The sequence below is a fragment of the Balaenoptera acutorostrata genome, chromosome 5, assembly GCF_949987535.1.
Source record: "Balaenoptera acutorostrata chromosome 5, mBalAcu1.1, whole genome shotgun sequence".
Taxonomy (NCBI): domain Eukaryota; kingdom Metazoa; phylum Chordata; class Mammalia; order Artiodactyla; family Balaenopteridae; genus Balaenoptera; species Balaenoptera acutorostrata.
Window position 1 is genome coordinate 42569527 of NC_080068.1, and position 26029 is coordinate 42595555.

General features: G+C 35.7%; 1 protein-coding gene across 21 annotated transcripts in view; it reads right to left on the reverse strand.

Moving 5' to 3' along the window:
* The window catches only part of SEC31A (SEC31 homolog A, COPII coat complex component), a 78717-nt gene that overhangs the window by 14183 nt on the left and 38505 nt on the right, over positions 1-26029 (reverse strand). For 8 of the 21 annotated variants that reach the window (XM_057546475.1, XM_057546476.1, XM_057546481.1 and 5 more), the window contains 12 exons: positions 21974-22048; positions 20504-20542; positions 19929-20006; positions 17233-17308; positions 16618-16796; positions 15278-15404; positions 14179-14324; positions 12751-12924; positions 10420-10596; positions 7285-7377; positions 6472-6598; positions 4458-4799 (listed from right to left, as the gene is read on the reverse strand). In XM_057546475.1, coding sequence (XP_057402458.1) covers positions 4458-4799; positions 6472-6598; positions 7285-7377; positions 10420-10596; positions 12751-12924; positions 14179-14324; positions 15278-15404; positions 16618-16796; positions 17233-17308; positions 19929-20006; positions 20504-20542; positions 21974-22048 — 1633 coding nt within the window. The remainder of the gene's footprint in view (positions 1-4457; positions 4800-6471; positions 6599-7284; positions 7378-10419; positions 10597-12750; positions 12925-14178; positions 14325-15277; positions 15405-16617; positions 16797-17232; positions 17309-19928; positions 20007-20503; positions 20543-21973; positions 22049-26029) is intronic. The other 13 variants (XM_057546484.1, XM_057546482.1, XM_057546486.1 and 10 more) reach the window with 9 other exon arrangements.

Consider the following 26029-nt stretch of genomic DNA (forward strand, 5'->3'; position numbering starts at 1 on the left):
CTGGGTATATATCCAAAAGAACTGAAACCAGGGACTTGAACAGATATTTGTATACTCATGTTCATAGCAGCATTATTCACGACAGCCAAAATGTCCATGTGTAGGTTAGTGGATAAACAAAATGTGGTATATACATAGAGTGGAATATCACTCAGCTTTAAAAACGAAATTCTGATTACATGCTATAATATGGATGAATCTTAAAGACAGTGAAACAGCCAGTTACAAGAAGAAAAAACTGTATGACTACTTATATGAGGTACCTAGAATACATACATAGAGACAAAGTAGAACGGTGGTTACCAGGGGTGGGGAAAACGGGGAGTTTTTAATGGCTACATCATTTCAGTATGGGATGACAAAAAAGTTCTGTAGTTAGTGGTGATGACTGTACAATAATGTAAATGCACTTGATGTCACTTAAAAATGATTAAAATGGTAAATTTTATGTTATGTATATTCTACATTAAAAGAACTTTAATATATGCATACATACATATATGTGTGCATAGATGCATACAAAGGGAATAAATACACCTAAATTATTAGTGGTTATATATGGGTGGCAGAATTATAGATAATTTTAATTTTATTCTCTATACTATTTGAGGCCTTTCAAAATCCTACAGTAAAAAATTAATAAAAATCAAGGGAAAATTAACTTAAAAACTGAATATGGCATGTCACTGGATTCTGGAGACCCTTATCCACCTTAGTGTAGGGATTAGTCCTCCACATGGTCTTTAGGGAAGGAAGAGAGAAGCGCTTGGTCTCACATACAGAAGTGGAGTTGCTACCCTCCTTACTTGAATCTCACTTCTCAATGGGAACCTTCTCAAGGTGTTCTTGCATAATGGTAGGATCTAGGCACTGGCTAAGATACTCTCAGTGGATTCACAGAAGAATATTAGTGCCAATGGTACAGAGACTTTTGGCTAAAAGATAATTTGAGACAGAGAGGACAGAGCATCCTTGTTAATCATACACCTCCCCCTTTGCCGTTAGCCTCGCACGTCACATTTTTAAAAAGGCACCACAAAATTAAAAATTTAAATTTAGAGAGAATGAATCCTTAAGGTCATTTTCCAATGACATGAGATAAAACAGATTTATCCAAAGAAAAATAAGGAAGGCTATCATGCTCCTTTCCTTTCTTTAAAGGGTTAAAAACCAGGTACTTATAATTTGACTACGGAATGTTTATGAAAATTAAAAAAAATTTTTTTTCAGCCCACTGTTTCACGAAAATATTCACTATTATGCCCCTTCAAGACTCTTCTATGTGAAGGAGCACAAGACTATATATATATACATATATATATATACCCAAATTAAATTTTCCATTTTTTAATACTGTTTACTCAAAAACAGCTTCATGAGAGCTTGACATTTTATCAGAAAATTTTTCTAAGTAAACTTCTTGGGCCTTCACATTTGAAAGTGCTCTCCCTTAGTAACAAGTATACATTAAACCAGGGACAAAAAAAAAAAGGTGGGGGGGGGGGTACAAGCAGTATCTTAACTTATCCTGCACAGTAAAGCTAGGAAAACCTCCTGCTTTTTGTGCTGCCACCACTGAAACATGTCGCACTACACTAACTGAGGCTGTTAGCACTTTATACCTTGAACTTGGAGACAGCCTGTTTTCCTTGCCTCTGATTCTGCCATCCTGCCCACAATCTGTTTTGCAGAACCATCTCCAGGTTAACCTCCCTAAAGTACCACTCTGAACATGCCTCTCAGTAGTTCAAACTCCTCCACTAGAAATTTTCTTCTTACTGTATGAAGTATAAATTTCTTGCCCTGACATTTAATGTCTTCCAAAATTTGGCCCAAATACAAATTTTATGTTCCAACTTACAACAAAACTATGTGCTGTTCACTAGAAATAGAAATGTACTGTACTTTTCTGCCTTCCTACCTGTGCCTAGAATAATTCTGATTATAGACTGAACAGGTTCTCATTAAGAATTTACTGAATGAATGTTTTGATGATTGCAACATGAGTTTCTCTGAGCAGTGCGCACATAATTTTGTGGTTCACTAGTAGTTACAGGGCTTGAAAATCCTAGTGTCTATCAAGAAGAATCCACCGGACAAGTGGAATTTCCAAGTCCCGTAGAAAACCATGATATAATAATCTAAGACATACTAGAACAAAGATAAAACTTTTAGTCACAGTTATCTGTATAACCTAAGCAAACTTTTTAGGAAATGAAAAAATAAAATAAGATAAAGCTCTGTTAATTAAAATACAGGGACTACTAACATGCAAGAAGTGACAAAGCAGCTAGCTTAGTGCATGCTGAGTAATGCAAAATGTATGGCTTCATCTTCCTATTAGTTACTCTGCTTCTCAGCCAGGTTAGAACATTGTTACTTTGTACATAAGCAAAGACTTTATTATAAGGCCAAATGCCCTTTAGCTTAAGGAGGAAAAAATTACCCATGCAAATATTTAACTTAGATGATGAAGTAACAAATGCTTAAAATAGTGATGCTAAATGTTTCTGTAATTCCAACACTGATAGCTATTTCTACTGCTTTCATCAGGACTAGACTATCTGGTAAAGAAGAATGAACATGGGCTCTGAAGACTGAGAGACCTGGGCATCTCAGTTGTATCTCAACTTGGAGACTATCACTGTGCAATCATGAAAGCATTATACACACCCGTAGGAAACTCAAGCTTCCTCATGGCAATTTTTAAAAAAATAATTATTCCTATTTCTCATGAGAAATAAGAAAATATACAGCAGTGCTGGTACATGTCCAATGTATGTTCAATAAATGATAATTCGCTTTCCTACTTCCCTGCACCACTTTCCTATGTGGGGATTTACTTGAATCCATCTTTCACTCAAGCTATTACCCAACTATTCAGAATATATACTGTTTTCGCTCATCCAGGTTTTAAAAGGTAATTTTTTGAACTCTACAATTGAATGAACACTCCTCTCTAAATATCAACCTATTGAAATATCTGTATTGAAAATGATACAAATTTTATTTGTGCAGTAAAGGCTGATACATATTGTGTGTATGATTTTTGGTACTTTGGACTTTAATATTATATATCAAAGAAGAGAGAAGGAGATACGTGTATAATTCTGGATCCATAAGACTTCCAAGAAAAAAAATACTTCCTCAATAAATCCTATTATATGACCAGTGTTTTCAGTTATTAAAGCTACTGCTTAGCAGATAAAAAGAGAAGAACATATACTGGCCTTCCAGGAACAACTTCAGTATTAGAAAGCAAGACTCACTTCTGTTTTGACCCTCTCGTTTAAAACCATCAATTATAATCTGAAAGGGAAACTATTTTCAAATACCCTTAGTAACAAGTATACATTAAACCAGGGACAAAAGAAAAAGGCCCAGAGCTCTAATTCTGGGCAAGGTGTCATCACGGCTAACTTTGCCGTCACCGTCCCCAAATGCTTTCAATCTCTTCCTAAGCTTATGCGTACATACTATTATTATATGAGGAAACTGAGGCTTAAAGTTAAGTAGCTTATTCAAGGTCACATAACTAGAAAGGAGTGAAGCTGTGATACAAACACAGGAAGTCTGATTCCAAAGTCTGAATTCTTTACTATGTTAGTGGTTCTTGCCCCGATTCATTGATCTCTTTTTGTAATACATACTTCTGAGGCCCCTTTTACAATCCTAACATGAAAATCAGATAATATTACCTACTCATAAAAAATTAATATAATGTTTTAATTGTAACATGAAAGATAAAAAGAATTGATAAAATGTGTATTTACTATAAAAATAATTTTAAATTATGTTTTTAATTAGAAAATTTCAGGCAGAACTACACTGCCAAGAGCAACAAAAATGCCTAGAAATTTCCAAAATGTTTGTGAGGGTAGAATTGTCCTAATGGAGAGAATCCCTGCACTACTGTATACTTTCTGCTGTCTTAGAGATTCTGTCAGAGTTGCATTCTTTCACTTTTTTCCTTTCAATACATATCGAGATCCTTGCTCACCTTTACAAACAAACATAATTACAAAATTTGTACAGCCTCATTAAGACCCTATATTATTTAATCTCTATGAATGAATTTAAGGCACAAATAATTTTAAAAACTGAAAATCCAGGAAGAACACAGAGCATTGTTTTACTCTGGCAAAGAAATTAGTGTCAATTAAATCTAGTTCCAACCACCACTTATCTGGCCAACTAATTTCTTACTGCTTATTTTAAATTCAATGGCAGATTATATACTCTTACCCTTTTAAAGCTCTAAAGCTTTTCTCATTTAGCAACTAAAGTTCACTATGGGAAAAATCACACTTTTAGAAATAGTTTTAGAATTTGTTATACAATTAAATCAATACCTCACCTTGCCCAGTTTATAGTTAGAACTAATTCCCCTCCATGTACCCATGTAATCATGAAAAAATAAAAGAGGGAGGCAAACCAAGTCCCTTTCAAGCGCAGACCTGTTCTTTGGGATGCAGGCAGCTCGCCGGCAGCAGGCAGTGTACCTGTTGCTCCAGGAGGCAGCGCATACGCTGAAGATGACGGTGGAGCTCCTGGTCCGCCGTGCTGGAAGGACGCTCCAGAGGGAGGGGGAGGAGGGAACGAGGCAGTGGGGCTGGAGGTAGGTGGAGAGGCCTGGTGCTGTGCTGTGTACAGCTGAGACTGCCCGGAATAGGACGAAGCGGAAGATATGTACGGGGTGTTAGGGTAAGCGTTTGAAGCAGAGGGTGCAACAGGCTGCTGAGGTCGATACGCTGCTGACCCCCCTGTTCCGAAGGAATACTGCTGGGCTGGCTGAGAAGCTACACCAGGGAGAAGGAGCAGAGATTTTAATTAGTTACACATTTATTCACACAGCAACAGAAAACCAAAGTTATCTCATTCTATGGAAATTATTTTCAATTCTTCTAATAATAAGCTACAACCAAACATTACCCACTTAAAACAAGCTATGCTTTTGATAGTCTGGATGCCCTAACTATGCCAAAAGTCACTGGATCCAGTCTTTGAACCCTGCCATCTCCAGACTGCTGCTGGCTATGAAAATCTTTGAGTCATCAGACCCGAGAACCAAAAGACTGACCCTTTTCTGAGACATCCTGTTCCTGTGAAGACTGCAGTGACACCTACTAGCCATCAGGTGGAGCCATGCAGGAATTACACATCCAAAGCAGTCCCCTTTACAGTAAAAGTTAAGGGAGCTTGGTGGCAGCTCAAGACCTCTTCCACCTTAACAACTGTAGGGTGAGCACCATTGTTACGAATCAGATACCTTCTCCAACATCTAGTAAAATCATCAGCTACTCAAATTCTGGGTTTGAGCACAGTTCCAGATTAACCGGCAACTCTGTATGATCCCTGACAAGACAATTATTATATTTCTTACACTGTACAAAGTTGGTTAGTAAGCAGTCAGACAGCCAACTAGTGTTTTAATGCAAAGACCTGAACCCAGATACCATTACCTTTTGTGTGACCATGGGCAGAATATGAACCTCTGCAGAGGGAATCCAACAGAACTGTGCTCATTCTACCCTGAAGACAGCACTTTCATGCTGAGCACTGAGTGAAAAGCTGCATCAAATCTGTACTCATGTTAAGTAAGAACACCCATCTTATGAGCACAGAACACGCTCGTTGAGATTAGTTCTTGCTAGGTAACATCCTCTTGTTTTATAGTAGTTGTTCAGTCATGTAACTGTCCACTTTGAGATTTGCATTTTTGCTTATTTTAAATTTTAAAATAGAGGTGATGTTTTACTTTCCAGGTGTAAATAGTTTCTTAAAAAAATGAAAGCCAATAGGGGAAAGGTCATTATTATACATTTGTCAAAATTCACAGAGTGTCTGACACCAAGAGGGAACCCTAAGATAAACTACTCTGGGCGAAAATGGTGAGTCAGTGTAGGCTCACTGACTGTAACAAATGGACCACCGTGGTGCACGATGTCTGTGGTGGGGAGGCTGTGCACGGAGGCAGGAGGTATACCGAGTCTTCCTGTACCTTCCACTCAATTTTGCTGTGAGCCTGAAACTGCTCTAAAACATAGTCTGTTTCCTAAAAAAATTAAATACATGGAAGACGACAACAAATGTCCCTTGGAACCAATTTTCCAAAAATGGTTTGCATCATCTTGCCTAAAGGAAAAGAATATGTACCAAATAATTTCTAAAATTCTGTTTTTTTATACCAAAATCATGGCACAATTGACTCTCTTTAACAGGCTCAGGAATAAGAGCCAACTGTTCTGAATGGACTGACACAGGAGCTGTTTCCTCGCATGCTGATTCAGGATGCCTCCCAGGGAAACCATGCTTCGCTAGAGCAAGGACTCAAGTCCTACACAGAATGGTTCTTTCTTTACTTGTTACCGCTGATTTGATCATGGCTTTGGAGCTTCAAAGTAAACAGTTACTACACCGGATAAGACAAGACATGCTGCCGTGACAGGACTTCAGGGTCACACTACTTACGCTGTGGCTGTGGATAAGGTGGCACCTGGGTGTGCGTGTGGCCGGGAGATGTGGGAAGCTGAGCTGCGGCAACATTTGGATTAACATTCCCATGCATTATGAAGCCTGGAGGTGGAGGATTTTCTCCCTAGGAAATGAGAATATGGTAAAAAGGAGGATTACATCTGGAACCAAGAATCTTGCCAGACAGATTTATAATCTTTGAAATGGAATTTAAAAAAAAAAAAAGTTGTGTAAAAAAACTGCATTTCGTGCATACTATCTTCTTCAAGACACATTTTCTGAGCAAGACATTTTGTGTGATTTAAAGATTAGACAGGTCCAAAGTAATAATAACAATGAATGGCAAGAGATGCTCACAGCCTCATAAAATAGGATCTATGATGTTTATAGTAAGTCACTAGGGTTTTCCATCTCAACTAAAGTCCATCCACAACTAATGCTTTGGAAATATAAGTATAAATGCCACAGGTGATATTATCTTCTCTACGATGCTAAAAAAAAAAGAAGAAGAAGAAGAGGAGGAGGAAGAAGAAGAAAGGAAAAAATATTCAGTGAAATCAGCTTTAAACCATTGATAGAACCTTGGTTGATGTTTTTCTAGTTCAATTTAGAACTGCAAAAGAAGAGGAGAGTGATAAGAAAATAAATTAATTGTGCTAAAAACTGCTTCTTGCATCCTAAAAGCACTAAAATGCAATAAGCAGATAGACAGATGGGGGGAGGGGAACTTAAGGGAGGTGGGTAGAGAATATATAACTATATATTTAGGTGAGCAGAATTCTGCTCAAAGAGGAATAATGAAGGATATACCTGTGTATCAGAGGGAGAGGCTGCAGGTGGATGGCTGGGAAGGGCGGTAGGAGTTTTGTTACTCCAGGTAGTGACAGTGGGGGCAATTCTAACCTGAATTGAACAAAGAAATACCAATCACAGAACATAAAACATGAAAATGTTAAAAGAAGAAACAAAAAACCCAACAGGCATTAATAGCCAGATGCAAAGCAAAAAATAAGAGCAGCAAGATAGCATACGTTAGCCAGGCAACTGCTTTCAGGTAATCCCTTTCAAGGGATTCCAAAAGAAAAAAACACCTTTCACAACAGAACAGGGGAAGGGAGGCAGTAGAAAAATCAATATGAAAACTAAATCAAAGCAGAAAGAACAATGCCATTCAAGTGTCAAGAGTAAGTGGGAAGAAGTAAGTTCTGTAAGTAGGGAAGGAAAGAAGACATTCCAGGGGGGAAAAAAAAAAGGTAATTGAGTGAAAAAGTGATTTTTGAAGCACTAATTGTATTCATGCTACTATTAGATCTGTAAACATATTGCTATAAGCTCCCTTTTCCGGATTTCATTAGAGCCACAAAAATTATGTTAGTTCCGTATGAGGCTTAGAATCATACAATCAGAGCATATTAAAGATCATCCAATCTGATCCCCACCCTTTACCATTGAGAAAACCAAGGCCCAGAGAACTGAAGGGGCTGGATGAAGCCCATACAACTTGTTGTTGATGGAGCTAGGACTGATTCTAGGTCTCCTGATTCCCAGGCCAGTGTTTGCCACGCTACACCATGTTGCTTACCCTGGAGTCCAGAGGTTTTCAAAAACATTTTTTTAAGCTATCAGAATATCTTTTGTCAAGTAAATCTTTGTAGAAGAAACTCTATCATATAAACAATTAATAGCAAAGATGTGCTGGTCGTAGTAGGAGAACTCCTACTCAGTTGGCTTCCCTTTCAGAAATCCCTTTACTCCTGCCTATAAACATGCCTTTAAAACCACAAGCCAGGGCTTCCCTGGTGGCGCAGTGGTTGGGAGTCTGCCTGCTAATGCAGGGAACACGGGTTCGAGCCCTGGTCTGGGAGGATCCCACATGCCGCGGAGCGACTAGGCCCGTGAGCCACAACTACTGAGTCTGCGCGTCTGGAGCCTGTGCTCCGCAACAGGAGAGGCCGCGATACTGAGAGGCCCGCGCACCGTGATGGCGAGTGGCCCCCGCTTGCCGCGACTGGGGAGAGCCCTAGCACAGAAGAGAAGACCCAACATAGCAATCAATCAATCAATCAATAAAGAAAATCTTTAAAAAAAAAAAAAAAAAAAAAAACACCACAAGCCACTGTCCTCATTCAACATATCATAAGCTTTAATTAAGAAAATCACTGCATAATTTATGACTGAATTTGTTTTCCTTTTCTTAAAGTATGAGACTGCTAAGTCACAGTATAATAAAAGTCCTTCATGGTTTTTACATTTTCCCAGAAAGATAGATTAAACCAAAGGACATAAGGAGTAAATATTCTCTTCTCCCAATGCAGAGAACGCCTTACTTCAGTGCCCTGACACAGTGAGGTCAAACTCAAGGTGCTTAGCTTAGGAGTTCCAATCCTGTTAACCATTAACTAGCCATGCTGACAAATTCAAGCTCTATGTCTTAAAACTCTGGTTAGTCGCTAGACTTCTCCACCTCTCAGTTTCCCAGCCATCACCTGATTTGCCCTATCTATGCCATAGACTTTCGAAGTCTAGCAACAAGAGTGGAGAATTTAGTTTTGTTTACCAATATACCCTTCAACAGGGAGAATAAAGACAGGCCCTTAAATTCATATTTGTCAAATGAACGAAAAAACAAAACAGAGAGTAGTACAGTCATAATTATATTCAAATGTAATCTATCCTGATTAAATAGCAATCAAAAGCATGACAGACAGAAGAGCATGAATTTTTTTTTCATGGTTTTATGCTTAGTTTTGCTACAAAATGTAAAAATGACCCCATCAATTCTATCAGCAATTTGTTCTATTTTAAAATGGGCAGAGGGACTTCGCTGGTGGCGCAGTAGTTGGGAATCTGCCTGCCAGTGCAGGGGACACGGGTTCAAGCCCTGGTCCGGAAGGATCCCGCATGCCGCGGAGCAGCTGAGCCTGTGCGCCGCGGCTGCTGAGCCCCCGTGCCTGCAGCCCCTGCTCCGCGCCGGGAGAGGCCACCACGGTGAGAAGCCCAGGCACCGCAGCGAGGAATGGCCCCCGCTCGCCGCAACTGGAGAGAGCCTGCACGCAGCGGCAAAGACCCAATGCAGCCAAAAATAAATAAATAAATAAATAAAAAATTTTAAATAAATAAATAAATAAAAAAGAGAGACTGCCATCGAGGTGGTTTCATCTCAAAAATAAAATGAGCAGAGTACCTACTAACTTTGTTATCAATCAAGACCATTTATTACTTACGAAAATATACTTTTTATTTAAGAACATGAAGGTTATCTGCTGGTCTGGAAATATAAGTTTCTACATGAAATAGTAAAAGACAATAAGAGGTCACATTTTATGCCACTAACCATTTGGTAATTTAAATTTAATAAATAAATTAGTTTATTAATAAAAATTATTTAATCATCTTTACATTCCCCATGACCTACAACTTCATATACCTTTGGTCACTCACTTTTCTCTAATATAAAGTTGTCCAAAAAAATGTTTGTATTCTGGATACTCTTTATTGTGCTGATACAGAAGACATAGTAAAACCACACTAATGACTCAGAAAATAATACTTAAAAAGAGACTATTTTCTAAAAACATTTTTAAAAATTGACCAAATTACCCACAAAATTGTTCCCACTACTTTACTTACAGTTTGTTAGATGAATCAAATTGTAAAAATTTCAAGAACAGATGTACATGTGTAATTTAAGCTTGAGTGATGGAGAAATAAGAAGAAATCTCCCCAGAGAGCTTAAATTAATTTTACCTAGTTTGTAAATTATTTGACTAGATTAAAGGGATAATTTTTAAAAACATCATAAATGCTACTTTCAAGAACAGAAAAACTATAACCATTAAAATAATACGTTGTCTAGTTTTATCACTGGTCTCTTACTCAAGACACTAAAACCACCAATTTGAAATACATAAATGTTCCTCCTTTAATCTGGACCATATCACTCACATGGGGATAATATTGTTGAGCTGGAACTCTTGGCATCTGTGTGTGGCCAGCAACTGGTCCAGGCCTGCCCTTGGGCAGCTGCTGCCTCTCATAAGGAACTTTAGGTGACTCCTGTTGTCCTGGTGCTGGATCTCCTTGTGCTCTACAAAGTCTGTCACGAAGCTGCACAATATTTGGCTATAAGAAGCAATGGAAGAAAGCAAAGCAAATTGTTAAGAGCTCACCCAACTATATATGACAGCATGTTGATCTTCTTAAAGTAAGCTTGATCATTCATATGATTTTTGTTCATATGCTGTGTATGATGCAATAAACCCCGGCACATTAGGGTCTGACATCATGGTTTCTAATACTCAAGACTGACACCAAAGGTCCATTATATACAGTGTAACTTGTAAGTTCACTGAGGCAGGGATTTGAATCATGCCTACCACATGGTAGTATGCAAGATCAATGTCACTTATCATCACTGCTCTTTTGTTGTTTCTCTTGCAGTTGAGTAATGCTCACAAATCACAAAAGCAGCTGAAAAAATACAACTTTGTTTCTCTGCAGGGAAAAAAGGCTCCAAAAGAGAATCAACTGCTAAAGACGGTGATGGAAGAAAATGGTGATCTATGAAAGACATGAAAATTAATTAAAAAAGAGATGCTTGAAATAAATTAAAAGAGTAAGATGTCAAACTCAGGGTAGCTCACACAGATCTATAATTATTTAGATCAATAGTAAGTATGAGTTTACCATATACATGTTCTAGTTATTAACAAACAACAAAAAAGCAATGTGTTAAAATGTTTCAGCAAGAATTCATTTAATATCTATAAAAATTATACATTTCTATAAATTCATTAAATGTTTAAACACATCATTTAAATTTTGTAAGTATACTTAGGTAAACCTGCCTTTTATGGATGGTAACTATATACTATAATGATATTACAAAGTCTCAGGAAATAGTCCCCAGAAAATACTAAGGGTATACTGAGATATATAGGAGGAAGCAACATCAAAATTACAAGTTTTGCATAAAGAATGTTCTTTAAAAGTCCAAAGAAAAGCATGAAGAATAACGTATAGAAAATGTATGTGATTATAAACAGTATTAAAAATAAAGAGTTTAATTCTCAGGCTAGAAGGTCTAAAGGTCTTAGAGTAAGTTAGTCTTAAGATAAAGGGTCTTATACCTCAATATAATAAGAAGACCTTATTAAGTAAAAAATCCTATAAAACTATTATACCAAAGTCATTATAAAGATAAAGACTTTGTTTCTATTCTACTTAATATTCTCATGAACAATTTAGAAAGATGTGAGCTGGATCCTACATGTAAGTGTACACAAAACCAACTAGAGAGTCATACCTCCACAGTCCTGGAACACAGATATAAGTATTTTTACTCAATCAAATTTATTGATAATTCCCTAGAATAGACAAAATACTGAAAACAACTAACTAAAAAATTTCGTCAAAAAGAGAATAAAGTTTAGAACAAAAAGTATAGAAATAAGCAAAGGCTCCGAATTAAGCTCTAGCAGATACACAATGCAGATAGAAATATCCTACTTGTGGAAAATCTTCCTCACTCCCCACCCCAGCTTCCACCCATGCTGCATTATCGGGTTTAGATTTCCCTCCTCTGTGCTCCCACTACCTCTATCATTGTCCTTATCACTTTGGAATCCCATGTATACTTCTGTTGTCATTTTCAGTTTGGAAACTCCCTCAGGGAAAGGATCTTGGCAATCCTATTCATCACTACATATTCAGTCACTTATTGAATTGAAACAAATATCATGAAAAAGCCCAAGTTTTATTGCACACCAAATAAGGACACTAAATTAGGAATGTGATATAGTTCTCTCTGCCTTGAATACTTTAAAAATATACTCACCCACAGACAGCATCGGACTGAAATGGCATATAAAATGAATGACTTTGTTAACACCTGGGGTGTCATTTGTGAGAATTTTAAAATCACGACCCCAATTTGTTTAAGTATTAACATTTATATTTTTGAAGATACCTACATAGAGTCTTGTGCACAGAATCAGCATTTGGCTTAGGAAACAAAAAGCTGCCCCTTTTCCTACTTATTTTCCTCAAATACTAAGCCCTTCAGTACAAAGGGACAAGCATTCTATCTCTCTGACACAGCCTGGGTACACCTGAAATTACACTTGAAGACGTGTCAATAATATTCACCTATTAGGTGACAGAAATTCAACTGCTCCAAATCATTCCACCTACTAGTACATTTATGTTTCATACTGAGTGCTATCTACTGAACTCACCTTACTCACACAAAGAAGAAAAATGGCCAGTTCTAATTACCTGGTTGGTGCTATCAGGAAGAAAAGCCAGGGCTGCAGCAATACTGCCCTGGGCTGCCAACAAACTGGCATACTGACTCATCTTCTCAGCCAAAAGGACTCCTACAGTGTTAGTGTCCATGGCTTGGGTGAGTTGTACAGCTTTTCGCAGGATGACAACTTTCTCAATCAGATCCTAAATGAGAAAAAGAAAGGAGAGTGAAGGAGAAACAGACAATGATAACAAGATGTGTACTGAGAGGAAGCAGGAAAAGATAAGGAGTTACTAAGATTTCCAAAGCCTACCAAAAGTACGGTACCTATTATCACCAATATTAAGAAGGTCTGCAAGAGTTGACCACCATTTAGGTAACTGAAAAAGCGAGGAGGAAGGTCTCCTACTCATGGTTAAGGCATAGGTTACCATCTTCTCCCAAACATCCTAAACTGCCAGAGACTTGTCTCCTGAGCTAAAACAGGCAAATATCCAAAGTGAAAGTGACAGGCTGATGTCTGAAGGCAGAAACTGGGTTCCAGCATGTATAAGAGGGAATATTATACTATTATACTATGTATACTATAAAAATAGTACTACTAAGCCTCCAAACAGGCTTAATATTTCAACCCGAAGTTTCTCATAATGCTCTTCAATACCTATTCTTTCAACACTAGAGAGCTATGCTTCAGGTATAAAGTACAAGTACCATCTGCCCTTCATAAGTACACCAATCCAGAAGTGTGAAAACAAGTGTGTTTTCTCTCAGAAGCACTTAGAAGGAAAAACCTTGATTCCTACAAGACTTTCGGTTTCAATAGTGATCTTTAAAGCAACAACCATACTGAGAAAATCTCTCTGCAGAGACAAAAAGAAATATTAGACTGAAATTTCTTGAGACTCTGCTGACTAAATGCTTAGGAATAAAAAAATCTAAATATATAGTTACTCAGCGCCAGAGAATAGCCCCCACGTTTTTCACTTCCTCTCTTGCCCATGTATTAGTGCTACATGGGATTCCATTTACCTCTTACTTTCATTTTCCCCGAACCATGAAGACTGCCCACTGGTACTGGGGACCCTCCCATTCCTTACCCCGCACCGTTTCTTTGCCCAAGGCAGACAGGATCACTGGAGGCAGAGGAGGGAGCAGGAGGACGAGAGGTAAACTTTATAGCTGTTTTCAGGCTCTTGCCACCTACTTCCCTCAGAAACTACCACATCACAGCTTGGTTCTCACAAACAGTTGCACTCCCATTTTACCATCCCATCATCTCAAACTCTGCCTCTCCAAACATAGCAATAAATACACATAATTATGAAGCAAAAGAGCTTCTAAAACATAATTAAGTAGGGTGAAAGCAAGGAACTTCTGGAACAAATCAATCTCTAGAATATAAATAGGGTGAAAGACAGTACTAGAAAGGAAGCACCTTTTGTTTCAAAGATACTAACCTGAAGGGACAAAGGATTGCTTCCATCTTGAGCTTTAGTCCAACATGCAACTAGTTTCTCTACATTCCCTGCACAAATATAGCAGAGACATGCCTGAGTCTGCAGGAGGCTATCACCTTCACTTTCAAGCCTGGTTCCCAAAAGATCTATAGATCAACAGGAAAACAAATAAGATTATACACAAGGCAATCTGTGTATGACGTCATGAGCAGCCCAATAATATTTTCAGAGGTATGGATCAAACTTCATAACCAATGAGTAGCAGGCAGAAATAAAATCACTGTCATGTAAATGATCAGTAAATATTTATTTGTTAAATGAGTGGAAAATGAGTGACAAATTTTATATAATAAACAATTTCACAAGATTCTATACCTAGCTGTAGAATGGATTTATATTTATTATGTTAGAAAAAATTAAAAGTGGGAAAAATATTTGAAGAGAAAAATCCTAATGAACATTTAACTGCATTTCATCATGTCAGGTGCTTTCGTAAGCAGTGGACTAAAATATGGCACATTTGGAATAAACATCAATGATAGCTAGACTACTCTACATTATTTATGATAGAAAGTTAGTATCTTCTAAGTTTTACATTCTCATAATACTTTCAAGGTTGTTCATTTTTATACTAGCAGCCTAAAGCTTCTGTTCTTGTACGTAATGAATACTATTCCTTAGTCATCAGTTCAGTCATGGCCTTTAATGGTAATTTCTACTCAAATAATTATAATTATTAATTTTATCAAGCTAACATTTATTAAGTGAGAGCTGATTATGTGCCATTTTACATATGAATAGACTAAGACTTAGAAATTAATTTTTCCTAGGTCATATAGCTAGTTAGTGGCAGAAGCAAGAGTCTCAGTTTGGTCTGTCTGAACCAAAATCATTAAATAATATTATTTTAAAAAATGACTAGTACGTATGGAGAAGCAATGTAGTTAATAATAACTGAGAAAAGCATTCAAATGAGAACTTTGTTTTCTTATCTGTTATTAGTAGGTTTACAAAAATTTCTAAATAAAATCTGCCATTAATTTTATTTACAATATACCACGCCATATATGTAATATAAATATAAAGCTCATTTTCTTACCACAAAGGGCAGAAAATTCATCTGGTTTAGCATAAGTCAATACTGCAGCTAAAGCCTCTCTCCAATTTTTAAGATCACAAGACTCGACAATCTCTTTCCAGTTCTTCATCACTACTGCAGTAATTAGCTTAGGAAAGGAAAACAAAAGGAGAATTAAAAGCTTTTGGTATATTGATAAAAATTAACTCTGGCTAATCAATCTTTCAAAACTACTACTCACAGTATTTCATGAAAAAGTAGCAGCAAAGCGAAGTATATCCTTAAACCAACTGACATAAAAGATATTTTCCTCAACAACAACAAAATCACACTAACATGTTTTATAAAATGCTGAGAAGCAGAACTATAGGGTGTTACCAAAACATTTAACAGGAGGACATGACTTAGTCTGATGGATCAGGAAAAGCTTTCTGAGCGTAGAGACATTTAAGATATGAAGTCAGAATTAATTTCATCGAGAAGGAAAAAAACACTGCCCACCAACGGAACACTAGGGGCAAAGTCCTGGGAGAGAAAGGCACATGGAGTGTGGGAGGAACGGAAAGGCAGCCAGTGTGGCTAAAAGATAACAGGGGAGGGAGTGACACAAGACAAGGCTGGGGACACTGACAGCAACCAAAGCTGCTGGGACTGAACACTGGGCCAACTTTCATGGAAAGAAATTTAATATCATCAAGCAGGGGCTTAAAAATGTACAGACCCTCTGCACCAGAAATTCCGTTCCTAGGACTACAGCCTCATTAAACAATTAGAAATTCGCACAAATCTTTAGGCACAACAAGGATGTTTACTGCTATCTTAACTACATTAGGAAAATATTAGAAACTACCTAAACATCCCCAAATAAGGGAAATAATAAATCCCTACTATAGAATATTATAGAGCAATTTAAAAATTTTTGTAAGAATCTTTAAATGATACGGGAAAATGATTACAATGTAAGTGACAATATTTACACGTAAAACCCCACACATATATACCTGTATAATTGATTCTGTTTTTAAAAATTCTACAAGTACATAGAAAGAGATACAAAAGGATATGTACCAATCTGATGGAAGAATTAGGGGGTATTAAAATTATTATCTTTAACATTTTCTATGTTCTAGCTTTTCTACAATAAAAATATCAAAAGTGCTTTTCATTTAAAAAATTATATATGTAAACAACAACAACTGGGATAATCATGCCAAGCTATCAACAATAACTATTTCTGGGTCAAGGAATTATGGGTGGGTTTTTTTGTTCTTTACTGTTTTCTGAATCTCAATTATCTATAATAAGAGTGCTTTGCTCTTATAAACAAATGCTACTGTTTGTTTATTTCTAAAATAACATACCCTGGTGATTTTGCTTTGGGATTTTGCGAAGTACTTTTTCTGGGTTCGAGCCAAGAGTTCTTGTCCACCTGCTATGGCCAATATAATGGCATCAGCCATGCGGTTATCATGTAAACAAAGGTCAACAGCACTCTCAAAGTTACCCGTCAGCAAAGCCTGAGTAATTAAACCATCAATATCTGCAATAAAGAAATAACACACCCAAGTTAAATAAAGTTTTTTGTTACAAGAAAAAAACACTACACCTATGAAGTTTTACATGCACACACAATGGAGAACACAATGCTGATTTCTGAATATTACTGGTGGATTAATTTCTAACACAAACTGTTGATATCTATGGAAATATACTGAGATACATGTAAGTAAAATCAGGTAAAATAACATATCTTCCAGATTGCCTAAAATGTAATAATAAAGATCATTTACAGTTTCTATCACATAGGTTTCAGATCATACCATCATTTTTAAGGTAGTGATTACATGTACTAAATGATAACTGAGTTCTTTTCAACCCTCTACCACCTGTGACAAAACGTTTCTAACTTAAACTCAGGGACTATTTGCTTTCAAATGGTTAAAAAAAATTAGAAATCAAAACCAACAGAGTCTTACCCCCACTGATGGAGATGTTAAATGTTCCTCCAGCTGATGGTAGAAATTCAGATTCTTGCTTTTCCTCTTTAATGCCCTAAGGAGATGAAAACGGCAGCAATTTAGCTAGATGAAACTGGAATAATTTACCAGCAAAACAAAATTTAAATATGATTATTCACTGACTAGATGACATGCCAAGTTATTCCAGAAAATTTCTCAGATCCAGGTTTAAACTAAGATCTATGACTTCCTTAAGTATTAGCTCTCATTATACAATCATAAATAAAACCCAAAGTCCTCAGAAATAATGTTAAACAAACTTAAGTGTACATATCCGTATTGGGAGCTCAGAAGATACTGAAGCTGAAGAATTTTTGTTTTCTTGGATACCTCAACTGACAGTAGCTTGAAACACAAAAAATGTTTTATTTATTTATTTTAAAATATTTATTTATTTATTTGGCTGCACCAGGTCTTAGTTGAGGCTCACAGGATCTTCGCTACCGCGTGCAGGATCTTTAGTTGAGGCATGCAAACTCTTAGTTGCAGCATGTGGGATCTAGTTCCCTGACCAGGGATTGAACTGAGGCCCCCTGCATTGGGAGCGCAGGGTCTTAGCCACTGGACCACCAGGGAAGTCCCACAAAATGTTTTAAATTATACTATATTTAGATCTTTTTTTTTTTTTTTTACATTTTTCTAATTTAGATCTTAAAACAACCTTGCTTCAACACATCTAAAAATTCTGTCTAATAGGTATAGTTATAAGAGTCTTTCGGTTTTAACTGACTCAGTCGTGAAAAAAGAAAACCACCTGGCGTCCTTATATAAATGCAATATAAACAGATTATTTATAAATATACTGAAATTCAATTAGAGATTTTGTGTTCTCTTAAATTAGTCATACCTGGAACAGCAGGTTGGTCTGGTAAAAATATATACAGTTCTGTTATAAATTTCTGAAACTACTTGTAAGACTGAGTAAAAATAAATTCAATATTTTCTTTCTTTAGAAGAAAAGAGATATAATGGAGGCATACTGCTGGCAAATACTTTAAATGTTTTCTCTTCTATGCATAAAAATTCAGAAGAAGACAAAAAATAAAATGTATCAGAGATTATAGAGAAATTCAAAGAAAAAAACATATCTGTCTTACATGAGATAAAATATCTATCTTCTGTGCTCGTGTTACCTACACATCTGAATGTTAGTGCCTAGAATTCAAAGTCAGGAGCATTTTTGAATTGGATAATTTTAGTGTAGAGCACGGCACAGCATCATCTGTAAATAACACTTAATTAGTTAATACTGACTATTACAGGAGAATAACTATAACCTTAATTCTCTCGCCAACAAAAGAGAAGCATTTTAGAATTTAAAAACTGAAATTAAAAAATTGTAAAACTTGTTATTCATACTGAGGAATAAATCAGATACTGATCTGATTATATTCACTAACAAACTTACCAAAAAAATCTTTTAACAATTTTTCAAATTTGCTTTCAAAAAGCAACTAATAAACTTTTATATATGGACTTCTGAAATATACATAAAGTGAAAAAATGCACAACTTATTATGTGCTGGGTATATTTAGTGTGTAAGCTACTGTTTTATTTTACATAATAATAGCATCATCAAGATAAAGGGGAAGATATTACCACCTTAAACAATATTTTTTCAAATATTCTGAAAGCACACATTGATGACTACTGTTTTGTTAAATATATATTTACCTATTAATTCACGAGTGTATTTACAAATGGCCCTCTCTTTGATAATACAGTTAGTCCAGTTGTATATAAATGAAAGTACGTTTCTTTAATGTATCCTACAATTCTATGTATTCCCAAAATTAGTTCAAATTTTCAGCAAGATTTTACCCATATCCTGTATTCCTGAGTTAAATAAGTGCTAGAAGATCCACTTCTAAGGAAAGTATTTTTAATAATCATCTTGTAATAGTCTGTTTACTGAGGAATTATAACTCAGTAAAAGGTTGTAAGAAACTTTATATAATCAGAATATCCCCATATCACAAAGAACAATGAAAAAGTCAAATATGAGATGAGAAACAAGAACTTGTTGATTAATTTTCTAAGATGAAATATAATTAGAAAGCAAAAAAGTAAATTATAGAATCACTTATTAGTGGTTTAAAAAACCCCAGAAAATTAAAAGGAAAAAAATTAATGATACAACTCTGTGTTCAAGGACTCTTTTTACCTAGTTATAAAAATTGTCACTACAACTCAGGATGCATTTATAGTGAATCAGGACGATCAGATTATTTAGGGAAATATTCTTTACTTGGACTCAAAGTTCAAGATTAATTCAGAAGCTTATGCCACTGATAGTGAGTTGTAAGTATTAATGTGTCAAGAAAAAACATTAACTTTACATGCAATGCACTGTGGATTTCTGAAAAAGTATCTTTTCAATTTGGCATCCTGCTATGCATCTGACCAAACTAAGTCAATCTCACATCAGCTGTTAATTTTAAACCGTATAATCCAGAAGCTAGGTCAGAGAACTAAAAATTTTAGAGATGATACTTCTATCAAATTAGTAAACAGACTTCTACCTTAAACATCTCTAAGAAAACTCCAGCTTTATTTTGGAACAAGTAGTCAAGAAAATTTTCCATATTTCAATGTGAGATGAACAAATATCACATATTTTCCCAATGTACTTAAAAATGAGAAAAGTAAGTACCTCTCCCAAGAGCTGCTCTTCAGCAGCAGGGCTCTCCTCCCCATCACTCTGTGCTACTTGGTCAGAGTCTTTAAGAGCCTTTGGTACACAAAACAATGACAGAGGAAATTGAAGAATGTAGCATTAAAAGGTTATTAGTGAACAAGGAAGACAAAAGACCCAACCAACAACATTCAGAGCTAGTTTAATCATAAGACGCAACACTAAGTAAATTTATCTGAGGAACATCATTAGAGGAAAAGCAGAGAGCCATTACTGCTAAGACCTAACACTTCTTTCCTGCCAAACGTCCCTCAGCAACAAAGAGCTTAACCTTAAGTATCTGAGCAGTCACTGATTTCATTTTACTTCTGTTGTGAAATTCAAACATAGGAATTTCTACTAGCTATAACTAGCTCTACTAGCTATAACTTATGCTATTTTAAAATGAGAATTATTCATGTATTAAAATGCCTACAATAAGCATTTATTTTTAAACTGTAAAGCAATAAAACAAATTTCCTAAATTATATTTTCTTCTTTATGACCTAAACCAAAATTTTAGAAGGTAGCTATTTTTAAAGGCATTCTCTTACCACATCAGGTCCATCCACTTTGTTCAAGGCCAAAGCAATCTGAAATAAAGGCAACAACTCAGCTACCAAATGGAATTCTATTTCAAGGCATATAGCAAATGTTCACCTCTTACTCCATTCTCATTGGCAAAAATCCAAAATCAGGGGTAGCATGTTTAAGAAAAGAATAAAATTTTTGCAGAACTGATTCTCAATGGTGCTAGTTTCAGTTACATGGATCTATTTTATTGCTCACACATCATCTTACTCTGCTATTCAAATTGTAAAACTAACCTCAAAACAAGCATGTTTTCTTCTACTTTGTTTTAAATAAAATAACTATAATTTAAAAAAATATTTCTTCAGAGACTCACTATGGAAAGAACTGCTACTAGAAGTATTTTGACAATCAAATTTTATTTCCTCATTTTCTGCTAACAGGTGTGCAGTAAAACTTTCATATTAATCTCTTGCAAACCAAGTTATAGCATCAAGAAGTTTAGACTAATAATAAAGTTAAATATAAAAAATCTAAAGGAGCGAGCAAAGACACACGACCAGTAAGCAGCGGAGCTGTGATGTGAGCCCAGGTCTATCTGACATCAAAGGGGCACTAATCTTCAATGTGCTCGGCACTGACTGCCCACAGTGCACAGTATCCAACCTGTTCCGCATATGCGATAACTCTGCAATGCTATAAAAAACTTCAGTCATTTTCAAAGAATGACAAAGGGTTAATACAAATTATACAAAGAATCCTAAATATATCCTTCAAGGTTTCCAAAGTCAGAGTGTTTTAATTGCTGTTTATGTCAACATTGTGGAATAACTATTAAGCCCCTCTGAGAAGAAAACTATAGAACTGGAATATAACCTCCTTTTTTAAAAAGTAATCTTTTTTTTTTTTTAACATTAAAATGTTAAGCAAATCACTTGGGCTTTTTGTTTATTCAGGTTTAGTACAATAAAACACCCTTATTCCAAAATATTTACTAGTTACTTGTGAGCTGGACCAACTTAATAAACAGTTTGGGAATTGTGGGCTGAAGGCATAAACAGCTGGGGTGCAAAACAGTACCCTCCTTTTCGTCACTTAAGCTGTAGTGAATGCAGGGTGATCTCTTAACAGTTTCCCTCTCTCTTTCCTCCAGGGCCGCTGGCTACACCTCCTCTTAAAAAACTAAATGTCATTCCCAGTGTTTGAGGTTCACAGCCTCTTATCTTTCAAGGTCCAATTCTCCCTGACACAGCTCTTTAAATCGAGTTTGAATTAAAGGTGGTTCTAGCAGCCTCTAAATTCAGGTACAATGAGGAGTTTCACCTTTAACAATGTGTATGCAAATCTTTGGCAACCAAGCATAAATTCTTATTAAATGTTTACTGAATGATTTGAAACAATCTGTGTAGAACTTTTTAAAAAATAAAAACACCTATGCTACATAAATATTTTATTTGTGTAAGCACAGCCTTTAAACTTTTCCAAAAGTTTACCTTCTTTCCTAGGTCTTCTTTTCTATATCCTAGAAGTTCAAGGTATTTTCCACGAGAATCATCCTCAAAGTTTACCTTTAAAAAAAGACATATTCTTGAAACAAAGAATTGCATTTAAAGGCCTAATTTTTAATTAACTGCTCAAATTCCAAGCAGAATTATTAAAATTACCTAAAGTTTACTGTATCAACCAGAAGGTTGTTTGTAAGAGAATCCAAAGAAGTTTTTTTTAAAGAAGTTATTTTTTAAAATAGTAAGCCTACTAGTAATTAATTACCCAGGTTGAATAAAACTTACTTTTAAACTAATTTTTGTAAAAACAAAGTCATGCGGGCTTCGGTAGTTGTGGCACATGGGCTCAGTGGTTGTGGCTCACGGGCTCTAGAGCGCAGGCTCAGTAGTTGTGGCGCATGGGCTTGGCTGCTCTGTGGCATGTGGGATCTTCCCGGACGAGGACTGGAGCCCGTGTCCACTGCATTGGCGGGCGGATTCTTAACCACTGCACCACCAGGGAAGCCCTACTTTTAATTTTTTTAAAGTTTGCAGTGTGATCTGAACCATTTATATGCTGCAATCTGATTACCACCATAGCTTTACTTAACATCTGTATCACATCCCATAATTATACTTTATTTTTGGTGAGAACATTTATGATCCAGTGTCTTAGCAATTTTGAGATACATAAAACAGTATTGTCGTCTGTGATCACTGTGCTGTGTGTTAGGTCAACGTAACTTATTCATCTTCTGGTATCAAGTTTGTGCCTTTTAACAACATCTCCCCAATTTCTCCCCTTCCTCACCCCCTGGTAACCACCATTCTACTCTCTGTTGCTAAGGGTTTGGTTTTAGAGTCCATATATAGGTAACATACAATATTTGTCTTTGTCTGGCTTATCTCACTAAGCATAATGCCCTCAAGGCTCATCCATGATGTCTCAAATGGCAGGGTTTTCTTCTTTCTTTCTTTTTTTTCCCTTCTTTCTTAAGGCTGAATAATATCCCATTGTATGTAAACACCACATCTTCTTTATTGATTCCTCTGTTGTGAATAATGATGCAATAAACATGCGAGTGCAGATATATTTTTGATACCTTGCTTTTATTTCCTTTTGCTATATACCAGGATGTGGTATTGCTGCAGCATATGGTCCTATATTTAATTTTTTGAGCAACCTCTACAGTTTTTCCATAGTGACTAAACTATTTATATCCCCACCAACAGTGCACAAGGGTTCCCTTTTTTCCATACTCTCACCAATGCTTATCTCTTGTCTTCTTGAGAATAACAATTCTAAAGCTGTGAGATGATACCTCATTGTGGTTTTGATTTGTATTTCCCTACTTTTTAGGGATGTTGAGCATCTTTTCACGTACTTGTTGACCGTTTAGAAGTCTTCTTTGGAAAAGTATGTATTCAATTCTACTGCCCATTTTTAAATTGGATTTTGTTTCCTGTTTTTGCTTGTTTGTTTTTGCTATTGAGTTGTATGAGTTCAGTATAAACAGATTTTGGATACTAACCTTTTATCCAATATAAGCTTTGAGAACATATTCTCCTTTTTCTGTATTCTCCCTTAACATTTTGTTGATTGTTTCTTTTGCGGTGCAAAAGCTTTTTAGGTAGATGTAGATCCACTTACTGATTTTTTACCTTATGCTTTTAGGGTCATATCCAAAACAATCATTGCCAAGACCAATGTTAAGGCACTTCTCCTCTATGTTTCCTTCTAGGAGTTTTAGGGTATCAGTCCTTATGTTTGTCTCTAATCCATTTTGATTAATATTTGTGAGTGCTATAAGATAAGGGTCTAATTTCATTTTTCTGCATGTGGTTTTCCAATTTTCCCAACAGCATTTGTTGAAGACACTATTCTTTCTCCATTCACAATAGCATCAAAACCCATAAAACAGTTAGGAATAAATTTAACCAAGGAAGGGAAATAATTGTACAATAAACACTTGAAGATTTTGATGAAAGAAATTGAAGAAGAAAAAATAAAATAGAAAGATATACTGTGCCCACGGAGCAGAAGAATTAATATCATTCAAATGTCCATACTACACATCTATAGATTCAATTAAATCTCTATCAAAATTCTAATGACCTTTTTCACAGATATAGGAAAAAAAACCTTAAACTTTGTCAAACGAAAGACCCCAAATAGCCAAAGCAATCCTGAGAAAGGACAAGTTGGGAGGCATCAAACCTCCTGATTTAAAACTATATTACAGAGATATAGTAATTAAGACAGTATGGTACTGGCAAGAAAATAGTCACATAATCAGTGGGACAGAATAGAGAGCCCAGAAATAAACCCCTGCATATAAAGTCAACTAATATTTGAGAAGGGAGTCACACATACTCAATGGGCAAATGATAGTCTCTTCAACAAATGGTACTGGGACAACAAAATGACTACTTTTAATTTTTTGAGGAACCTCCATACTGTTTTTCATAGTGGCTGTAGTAGTTTACATTTTCACCAAAAAGGATTTCCTTCTGTCCATATCCTTGCAAACAATTGTAATCTCTTGTCTCTTTGACTGTAGCCATTGTAGCAGGTGTGAGGTGGTATCTCATTACTGTTTTGATTTGCATTTCTGTGATGTTGAATGATGCTGAACATCTTTTCATGTACCTGTTGGACATTTGTATTTTTTTTTTTGGAAAAGTGTCTAATCAGATCTTTTAACCATTTTTAATCAGATTATTTGTTTTTGTTTGTTTGCTGTTGTGTGATTTCTTTATATACTTTGGTAATTACCATTTATGATAAGACAGTTTGTTAATTTCTCCCATTCCATATGCTGCCTTTTCATTCTTCGGATATTTTCTTTTACTGTGCAGAAGGTTTTTGGGTTGACATAGTCCCACTTGTTTATTTCTCCTTTTCTTGCCTGTTATTCTGGGGTCATATGCAAAAAATAATTATTGCCAAGACCAATGTCAAGGAGCTTTTCTCCTATATTTTCTTTTAGGATTTTTATTGTTTCAAGTCCTGCATTTAAATCTTTAATCCATTTTGAGTTAAATTGTGTGAGTGATGTAAGATAAGGCTCCAATTCCATTCTTTTTGATTCCTATGATTGTACCAGTTTACACTTCCACCAAAAGTACATAAGAGTTGCCCTTTTTTTTTTCTTTCACATAACCATTCTAGCAGGTGTGAAGTGATATCTCATTGTGGTTTTGATTTGCATTTCCCTGATATTTAGATGAGCATCTTTTCATGTACCTGTTTGTCGTTTGAATGTCTTCTTTGGAGAAATGTCTATTCAAGTCTTTATCCCAGTTTTTTATTTTTTATATTTTTAGCCATTGAGCTTTATAGATTTTTATATATTTTGCATAAAGCCCTTATCAGAAAGATAGTTTCCACATATGTTCTCCCATTCTGTAGGTTTCCTTTGTATTTGCTGATTGTTTATTTTGCTATGTAGAAGTGTTGTTTTTTAGTTTAGTGTTTTTTGCTTGTTTGTTATTTTAGTTTTTATTTCATTTGAAACAAGTTCCACTTGTTTATTTTGGCTTTTGTCACTTGCACCCTTGGTACAAATATCCAAAAAGTCTTTGTCAAAACCAGTATCAAAGACGCAAGAGGGAGGAGATATGGGGATATATGTGTACGTATAGCTGATTCACTTTGTTATAAAGCAGAAACTAACACACCATTGTAAAGCAACTATACTCCAATAAAGACGTTAATAAAAAAAAAACAACAAAACAAGGAGTTTATTCCTTAGGCTTTCTTCAAGTAACAGAAGAAGTAATAGTTTGGGGGTCTTACATTTAAGCCTTTAGTCCATTTTGGGTTAATTTTTGTGAGTGGTAGAAGAAAGTGGTTTATTTCATTCTTCTGCTTGTAGTTACCCAGTTTTTCCAGCACAATTTATTGAAGAAACTATTCTTTTACCATTGCATCTCTTGGCTCCCTTGTCAAATCTTTGTTGACCATGTATGAGCTGGTTTATTTCTGGGCTCTTGATTCTGTTCCATTTGTCTATGTCTCTATTTTTTGCCAGTATCATACTGTTTTGATTACTATAGCTTTGT